Genomic DNA, 10,043 nt, shown 5'->3' on the forward strand with positions numbered 1-10,043 from the left:
CAAAAGAGACATATGGAATGGCGACCAAGATTGATTTTTACTGCATTTAAATTTGATAGTATAACAGATATTATTCATTTATGAAATGTCTCATATTTAAAAGATTATTATTTAAGGTTTCGAACGGACTTTACCTTTATGACTTTCTCCTTTGTTCTAATCTATGAGCCATCATGTCACTTCACATTAGTATTATGTCAGGGTGGGCTAGATGTTGAGAAGTGAATTGGTACAAAAATATATAGAAGTGGTATAAATGGTTAGAATGACCAGAAATAAGACATTAAATTTCTTTACACTTTAAGAAACTTTATTCATTGTTGTCATTAAAACATAAACTTGATCCTAGTTTTTACTAAATTAAAAATTCAATTTTTTAAATAACTATATTACCTCGCCATAATACTGGTTTGACGCGATGGGTCACATTTCACACAGACTATTCTACTTCTATTTCGATCTATGAATTCTTTATGTCCCCAGACTTGTGATGATTGGTTTGACAAGGATGAATTTGAAGAATGGTGTGCTGAACTCCAGGAATAGTTCTGGTCAGAGCATTTTCTTCTCTCTGGATTTAATGTGGCATTTAAAAGAGAAATATTTGTGTTGTTTTGGTTTGGATTGTCGTGCACATTTCTTCAGGTCTGATAACCGAATGCTATTATGGCCTTGATTTAACTTTTTTGTAATGGATAATATTGTGAGTTGGTTTGCAAGTTTTTCCAAATACAACAATAGTAGTAGTTTTGCATGGCTACAACTCCACGTTGTGTCGGTTCACCCAATCCGCGAAAAATACAACAATGATACCATGACATGGGTTATCAGACCTGTAAATGTGCACACATCGGTTTGGATCAATCAAGATTAATGGATTATTTTGACTAACGTTGAATTTAGAATGTGATAAAATCTCGTGTCTATAATGATATCACTAGCACTAGCATGACATTATAAGTGAATCTCTGTAATCTGTGATAGTTATTGATTATAAGCTCTATTTGGTTAAACGACTATCTGTGATATATCTTCAAAAAATGAGAACTACTGTGATATGATAAGAATGTGATACTTCTATTCATTTTACATTGTAACTAAATCTCTCTCTCTCTCTCTCCTCTCTCCTCTCCTCTCTCTCTCTCTCCTTCTCTCTCTCCTCATTCTCTCTCTCTCTCATTCTCTCATTCTCTCTCTCTCTCATTCTCTCTCTCTCTCTCTCTCTCTCTCTCTCTCTTTCTCTCTCTCTCTCTCTCTCTCTCTCTCTCTCTCCTCTCTCTCTCCCTCTCTCTCTCTCTCTCTCTCTCTCCTCTCTCTCTCTCTCTTATATATATATATATATATATATATATATATATATATAAAGACGAAGACCATGAAATAATAGTGCTCATCTTTTTGATAAAAGGAGCTATTTATAAAACATTTCAAGTATAATTAGGATCAACTTCTACAATATTGTTTCGAGCGTTCGGTCTCATCAGGAAGTGACATAACACTTTTGTTCCCTATTTAAAACCCTCTATAATCTGTAAAGGGCCATTGACCTCATAACAATGGTAGGGAGTTAGGGAGGCTTTCTTGATATCTCCCCCTCCTCTTCCCTTATCTGCTTTCCTCTGAATTCAACTTGCTTTTTGTCTTTGTATTGGAATAAGACTATTTTGTTATGCCTTAAACCAAAGCTAGGAACCTTTACTGAGAAGAAAACAGTCAAATTTATATTATTCTTTATTTTAAAAATTACATCTTTTCCAATCAGAAAAAACATTTCATGTTTTAAAAATTGTTTTTTTAGTTTATTGATATTCTGTAATAGTCCGCAGATGTCAAATTTTTACGTCATGACCCAGGATCAAAGGGCATGAAGTCAACCAATCGTTGGTTTGGATAAGTAAGTAAGTTGTAATATTTTGGGTGCTCCCTCATGACTGACATCTGTGGGCCCCATCAAATAAGACAAAGGGATAGTTTAATCCTTGACTTGACTTTGTTCCTTGTTTGAACTAGTCCCTTTGTCTTTCATTTTCTATTGCGTTTGTTTGCGCAGTTAAATATCTCACTTTTTACTGATGCTAAAATAACCTTACATATAAAACGCTGTAAAGACGTAAAAATTATTTTAAAAAATAAAGATAAATTTATGCCCTCTTTTTTTCGTCACATAACTTGATATCCTTTGCCTTTTTATGTAAATATGTCCTAGACAATGTGTCCTTATTTGCAGCTCTGATCACCCAAATTTTTATGGTCTTATTGTTGTAATGGAAATGCTCTCAAACCAACTCAAACTATTTTTCATTACAATAATGTTAAAACTGACCCATAATTGTGTCCTGTCATCAGACCTGCAAATATGTTCACGTCGGTAGTAGACCTTTTGGAAACAATAAACTATTACTAACATGTCATCAAATTAATAAATATACAATGTTTATTTTCTTTATACATATAATACAACATGAAGCCAGCATCATGAATATATTGCACTTGCGAAATTAAGAACTAATATACAGTAAAATCAACTGCAAACACATAATAATATGAAAGAGGTGACACAAGTGTAGGAGAATATAAAATAGAAAAACTTAAAATTAGACTACAACAACTACAAGCCAGCACATTCCTTGGGGACTGTGAAAGCATCAGGGTCTGTAATTCCTTGCTGGACATCGTAGAAGCTGAAAGCACAGACAATATCAAATTGACAGTGAAAATCGGTTTGACTGAAATTGGCGAAGTAAAATAAATCAATTAATATAAAAGATTTGAAGGCTTTGACATACTTTTGTTTTCTCTTTGTTATTGTTTTTAAAAAACGTTGTAAATCAAATGCATTGAACCCTTTACTACCACTTAACAAACTACCAACCAAACAAAAACATTGCATCTAGATTGATCTTTACATTGTCAAAAATATTAAACTGAGTTGAGGTAGACCAGCGCAATATCAAAGCGTAGCAAGCAATTATTGTAACCATCCATTTGACTTTGATGCAGTCGAAACCTGGATAAATTCCGGTTCTATGGGTGGCATGGCTATAAAATATGTTCTACCTTTATTCTTTGTTCAGGTATACTAATAATCCTCCGTATGCTTATCATCATCATCATCATCATCTTTGTCGTCGCCGTTGCTGTCATCATCATCATCATCGTTGTTGTTGTAGTCGTTATCATTATCATTATCATCATCATCATCATCACATCATCGTTATCAACCCCGTCATCATCACCGCCTATTTGTTACAATCAGCATACAAACCTGGTTTCCTCGAAGTCATTCTGGTCGAAGAAGACAACGTGGACGGGGAAACAGTCGGGTTCAGTCACAATAGCGTAGAATCCAGCTGTGGAGATATAGAAATAGTCCGGATACAAATGAACTGAATGACCATATCTTAATTATAGACATACCAGTTAAATAATACTAAATGAAGTCGGGGAAAGTACAAACTAGACAATCAGGGCATGAAATTCTTAATATTCCCCCATCAACCGTTACAGTCATTGTTACATATTTTCTCAAAATACATTACCTTTAAACTCACTCTATTGTATCAAATAGACGCACCCACCCCGTCAATTTTTTCCTTGAATTTTTTGAGCCCCCCCCCCCTTACAAACACACACACACACACACATACACACACACACACACACACACGCCTAAATTTTTTTAAATGCCCAAAATGCGCACCCCCTCCCGTCTTCTCTATGGATTGGTCAAATTGCACCCCACCTCCTTTTCTTTGGTCAACTTGCGCACCCCCCCCCCCTTCTACTTCTATTGTTTGACCAAAATGCACACCTCCTACTATTATCCCCCCCCCCCCCCCACCCATTCTATTTGATACACTAGAGTATGGAATATACTGCCTGCTGGTTTCAAGCCTCTGAGCAATATTGATACAGTGGAACCCCAGTATAACAGGTTTGGATTTAACAGGCACTCTGTTATAACATTTTTTTAAATCCCCGTTTTTTTTCTCTCCCTATTTGCCTTTAGTAAAATTTATCGGCTATAGCAGGGACTTTCAAAAGTCTAATCAGATATACATAACAGATGTGCCGAAACCCTTTGATAATCTCCAACAACAATGAATTAGCCCACATTACACAAGGCTTTCCACTTCTTTCTTCTTACATCTTCTGCACCTTGTCGGTCGTTGTCCTTTCTGTCCCCAACCATACTGTCAGATTGTCCAGCACCGTTTGTGGCTGTTTCCCTCTAACTTTCCCATTGTATAAAATTTTCCAACTCTTTCTTTCTCATCTCATAGCATGCCCTATGAATTTTGCCTTTCTTTTATTTATCTTCCTCGTCAACGATCATGAGTGCTTCGCCAACTCCACCACTTCCTCATTTAAATAAAGATAAAAATCCCTTTACTCACCCCCCCCCCCCCAAGAGTAAATTTGTCTTTAGGGTCTATTCCAAGGGAATACTGGAATAACCAGGTGCCAGCCGCAGTGCTGCGCCCCAAAGTGACTTGCTCAAGGCCACACAACGAGGCGGATAGTCAAAATTGGTACCTTTAGGGTAAGAAGCAAAGACCGTACCGCTGAGCCACGCTGCCCCCTTATTTGTCTTTCTGTTTGTCCATGAGATCAGCATAATTCTTATGAACCACATCTCGGCCTAATATTTCTGTCTGAATCAGTTGCTTTACATGAGGAAGGAAAAAAAGTTTTAATAATAAAATATTATTGTATTATTTTAAATGACAACACTGCGATAGAAAGGAGTGGTGACAAGAGATGGACAAAAGAAAACAAAAAATCGGATTTGCTACTTGCTAGGTTCGACACACACACACACACACACACACACAAAACACACACATCTTTTGTAGTCACATACATTTCAAACAATAACCCATTAGAGAAGAGGGGTCATGCCTTCACCATAGATCATTGTCATTGCGATCATTATGGTGTAGTAAATTTTGAAATTTACCCCGTATAATGGAATCGTCCAAGGCGTGCGCCTCCTGTTCCCCCCATCTCACACACGAAAGGGCGGTTTGCGGAGTGGAGGTTGGTGGTCGTCTGCCTGTATGGTCGTCTGTGTCGTTTAGTGTATGGCAAAGGGGGGTGGGTGCGATTAATTAAGTGGGATGGGTGGTGATTGGTGGAAGATAGGCAACCGAAGCAACGAATCGCTGGGGAAGTAGTAGGCTATGGCGCGAGACCGTAGGACCGTGGTCCTTGCAAGGACCGCCCCGCACTAGTTGAAAGGTGATAAGAAGTGAGGACCGCCGCCGATCTTCCCCTCTGGGACCGGTCTTCGGTTCACAGCTAAAAGACCGTCGGACCGCGGTCCAGACCGGTCTTCAGCGCGGCACTACTGTTTACGGCCAGGTACTCATTTTACACCCGAGTAAAGAGAGAGAGAGAGAGAGAGAGAGAGAGAGAGAGAGAGAGATAGATAGATAGATAGAGAGATAGATAGATATAGATAGATAGATATATATGTAGTATGATGGTTTCATACTTCTTGTATTTTTTTAAATAGCACTTTCTGTTATGGTCTCCTTCTATTCGTCTTGCGGTATGCTGCGCGCCGTCGCACTTAAGTGGGGAGAAAGGATAAAACCAGTGGCGCACCTCGCTTCAACGTCATTCGCCTCCCGACTCACGTCGGGGGCAATCCTAATTGAAATAAAACTATTAGATAGTAAGATTTAATAGTGTGTTATTTCTGTTTCTTTATTTGACAGGTATGTTGAACTTTTATTATTAACATTGTCATAAGCATTATTATTATTATTATTATTATTATTATTATTATTATTATTATTATTATTATTATTATTAATTATTATTATTATTATTATTATTATTATTATTATTATTATTATTGCTGTTGCATTTATTGTTTTAATTATTGACATCGTGATTTCTTATTTTATTCATATCATTTCCATGGATTGTTAATGCCTTTGTGTAATGACAGTAAATCGAATACGTGCCAGTATAACTTGTATCTGTCATGAGGAAAATACTTAGTCTATTTAATTGATTACATGAGTGCTAGCAATAATCTGTTTATCACGATTACAAACTTACCACGATCTTTATTACTGGTGATTTGTAAATAATATCGGCCTACTCTAATGTTGTTGGTATAATTATCCTGTCACTGTCACATCCCTTCCATCTATCCATCTATATCTCTCTGTATCTATCTATCTATCTATCTATCTATCTATCTATCTATCTATCTATCTATCTATCTATCTATCTATCTATCTATCTATCTATCTATCTATCCATCCATCCATCTACCGACCGACCTACGGACCTATCTATCTGTATACTTACTAATCTGTCTGCCTATGCACATATGTACCCATCTTTATATATTTACCTTTTCAATTACTTAGTATGAGATTACAGTTGGCTACATATCAATCTACCTAATAATCTATTCAACTATCTATATGCCTGTCACCTGATACACATATAGGCATAAGTACCTATTGTCTGACTAGCTGTATGCTCAGTTATTGGTCTGTCTGTCAAGCTTTCTTGGTCATTAATCGTTATAGCTGTATAATGTCCTGATGATGCCCTGCATCATAGAATTATACCAAACTTCTGAGATTGTTGGTAGTGATTTATATCTTATGCTTTTATGCTTAATGATGTTGGCATATTCGGTGCCATTATCTCACTTGGTAAATATTCATGTTTTATTGATACATTCGATTATCATTATATTACTAATTTTGGCCGTATCGCCACTCGACTTACGTTGAGGGCTGAGTGCCAATCTTCATTTTCTATTCCATTATATAACATGCATTGGCCGTATCGCCACTCGACTTACGTTGAGGGCTGAGTGCCAATCTTCATTTTCTATTCCATTATATGACATGCATTGGCCGTATCGCCACTCGACTTACGTTGAGGGCTGAGTGCCAATCTTCATTTTCTATTCCATTATATGACATGCATTGGCCGTATCGCCACTCGACTTACGTTGAGGGCTGAGTGCCAATCTTCATTTTCTATTCCATTATATAACATGCATTGGCCGTATCGCCACTCGACTTACGTTGAGGGCTGAGTGCCAATCTTCATTTTCTATTCCATTATATAACATGCATTGGCAGTATCGCCACTCGACTTACGTTGAGGGCTGAGTGCCAATCTTCATTTTCTATTCCATTATATAACATGCATTGGCCGTATCGCCACTCGACTTACGTTGAGGGCTGAGTGCCAATCTTCATTTTCTATTCCATTATATAACATGCATTGGCCGTATCGCCACTCGACTTACGTTGAGGGCTGAGTGCCAATCTTCATTTTCTATTCCATTATATAACATGCATTGGCCGTATCGCCACTCGACTTACGTTGAGGGCTGAGTGCCAATCTTCATTTTCTATTCCATTATATAACATGCATTGGCCGTATCGCCACTCGACTTACGTTGAGGGCTGAGTGCCAATCTTCATTTTCTATTCCATTATATAACATGCATTGGTCATTCGCCTCCCGACTCACGTCGGGGGCAATCCTAATTGAAATAAAACTATTAGATAGTAAGATTTAATAGTGTGTTATTTCTGTTTCTTTATTTGACAGTGTCGCCCCTTCCTTAGAACCAATCACGACCCTGAGCATTGCGCGAGAGAAAAACTCAGCATATCTCTTGCGCAAAATAAGATCTTGTTTTGTTCTATCACTCCCTCTTCATTCGTCCCAAGCCTCAAGAAGCCTGCCACGCTGCCTGCCAAAATAGCGGCACTGGCAACTACACACATCTCATTCTCAACAACAAAAACTACACCTTATTATCAAGAAATATCTCGCCACCAAACCTCTCAGAACAACTCCATACATCCTCCCTATCAAATCTCTCTCATTTACTCCATCGACTATATTACACCTTCCTCATTAAAAACTACACGTAACTTGAAGAAAACTACAAAGAGGCTTCATTATTGTATGTACCCCCTGCAACCCAAATAACAAGATACCACAATAACAAGATTATTACATATAGATAGATAGAGATAGATAGATAGATAGATAGATAGAGAGAGAGAGAGAGAGAGAGAGAGAGAGAGAGAGAGAGAGAGAGAGAGAGAGAGGGAGAAAGAGAGACAATGTGAGTAAAGAGCCTTTTCCATGAAACTAGGCGCCGAGTGAAGCTCGAACCCAGGACCTTCCGATCCCAAGGCGAGTGTCATACCGCAAGACCGCAAATGTAAAAAGAAACAGTTTACAGAACCATTACGGACGGTTTTTGAAGCGTTAAGCAAAAGTTAAAAGTACCAATTTCCTGCGACCTTTCGGCCTTTACGCTTATTTCAAAGTACTTAAGGTCAGATATACAGACATTTATCCAATCACAACTATGTCAGACCTGTCATAGCACAAGAAGAAAGTGAAAACCTTTTGTATAAACTTTTTATACGACGCTTAAGGTACCAATTTATGAATTGGTTTCATCCTACCACTTTAATTTTTGGGAACATTCAATTTTACAAACTACACTGTAGTAAAAATATCATGAGACGAGCAGTTAAGGAATTTTCTTTTCTCCGACATGCATCCTGTTTTACTAAAATGGGGTTTTACGTGTAATGATAATCCTTAATTTCAAATCGTTCAATTCGAGAACTAATCATTGTAAAAAACGCACACAACCCCCCCCCCCCCCCCCCCAAAGAACAATACATTTTGATAAGAATGAATATAACTGGGTTTATTGGAGTGTTTTATAATAAGCTTCTTGAACTCCTGCAGTGGAAATTTGGGACTCTTGCCCCCAGTGCGCGCTTCCCAGGGTACCGTAGCAATGAAGCAACATTGAGAACTCGCTCGAAATTTCCAACATAGGAGTTGAAGAATCTTATATTTTGTTTACCCAAATCTGTCACACAGGAGAGATAATTTATACACGATACTCGATACTTTAAGCATAGTAAAAGTTATTTTTTCCACAAATGAGCATGACTCCTTGCTAACTGGCTAACGATAATAATTTTGATTTTACAATCAAGAGTTCGTGAGTAATTTTACTTTGATATAGGAATAGTGTTTTAAAAAAATATATATACAAAGAATGATAAATTACTTACGGCAAGTAGCCGGGACTTGGGCCGAGGCGGCCGCAACCATAAGAAGACACAACGCAACAAACATTTTCACTTTTCGACCAGCTCTACTGTACAATGTCAAATTTCATGTCATTCCGTTATATACCAGAGATAAAGGGACAACCTGTTATGTCATACCGTTTGGAAATCATGTCTTGTACATGATTGGATCAGAGCAGAGTTAGATAAGCGGGGAGTCAACAAAATTTCTGAATTTGGAATCTGCTGCGAGTGTAATTTTTAATTGAAGGACATAACATTATAACACATCTGTAAGATAAAGAACTGAACAATAAATGTGTATGAAAGGTACCAGGTAAAGTAAGAATGAAAATTAGAAGACCCCCCCCCCCTCGACTGTAAACAAATTTGTAAATTGACACATAGTGACAAAAATTAGAAAAAAAATGGACAAAAAATAAAATATTAAAAAAGAAACTTTTAAACTTTGTAGCTTGCACCAGAGACTGCTTCCCAATTCTTTACTTTCATATTATTCAGATTTTTTTTTTATTCATGGCGCGTGTTTTTCTGGTTTTTCTCAGCTGTCCCTCTATCAAACGTTGTAATAATTTGTGTCAACCTCTGACTCAATTTGTCTTAACTGAATCTAGATTTTGGACCGTATTGATGCCATATTAAAAAAGTTTTTTTCTTTAAGACCAATAAAAAACTACTTAAAAACAGATGACATAAAATTAGAGATTTTACACTGTAAAAAATGAAAATAAGTTACGCACCACAAAGTCTAAATGAATTCATCGTATTGCCAAAAAATCTTGTGCTGACGTAATGATTATGAGTTCACGTCATACTTCTTTCCAAATAATAACAATTCGCTTTAAGTGTTATAAACATACCACTAATGTAGTTTATATTAAATTTTGAATTTATTAATGATGACATATTATCTGCATGTCGCAA

At 37.0% G+C, this 10,043-nt stretch overlaps 1 protein-coding gene and 1 long non-coding RNA gene across 2 annotated transcripts in view; one reads left to right on the plus strand and one right to left on the minus strand.

Moving 5' to 3' along the window:
• The window catches only part of LOC144963030 (uncharacterized), a 13,258-nt gene extending 12,640 nt beyond the window's left edge, over positions 1-618 (plus strand). Inside the window, exon 15 of the mRNA XM_078896621.1 lies at positions 484-618. Coding sequence (XP_078752747.1) covers positions 484-546 — 63 coding nt within the window. The 3' untranslated portion in view covers positions 547-618. The remainder of the gene's footprint in view (positions 1-483) is intronic.
• A 1,793-nt stretch (positions 619-2,411) lies between these two features.
• On the minus strand, positions 2,412-9,218 carry LOC144963320 (uncharacterized). The gene is made up of 3 exons (XR_013643612.1): positions 9,102-9,218; positions 3,266-3,350; positions 2,412-2,681 (listed from the first exon to the last, which is right to left on the minus strand). It is a non-coding gene; the product is annotated as an uncharacterized LOC144963320 (long non-coding RNA).
• Between the last annotated feature and the right edge of the window lie 825 nt (positions 9,219-10,043).

The sequence above is a fragment of the Berghia stephanieae genome, chromosome 1 (genome assembly GCF_034508935.2).
Source record: "Berghia stephanieae isolate SIO BIC M18660-M18661 chromosome 1, UCSD_Bste_1.3, whole genome shotgun sequence".
NCBI classification, from domain to species: domain Eukaryota; kingdom Metazoa; phylum Mollusca; class Gastropoda; order Nudibranchia; family Aeolidiidae; genus Berghia; species Berghia stephanieae.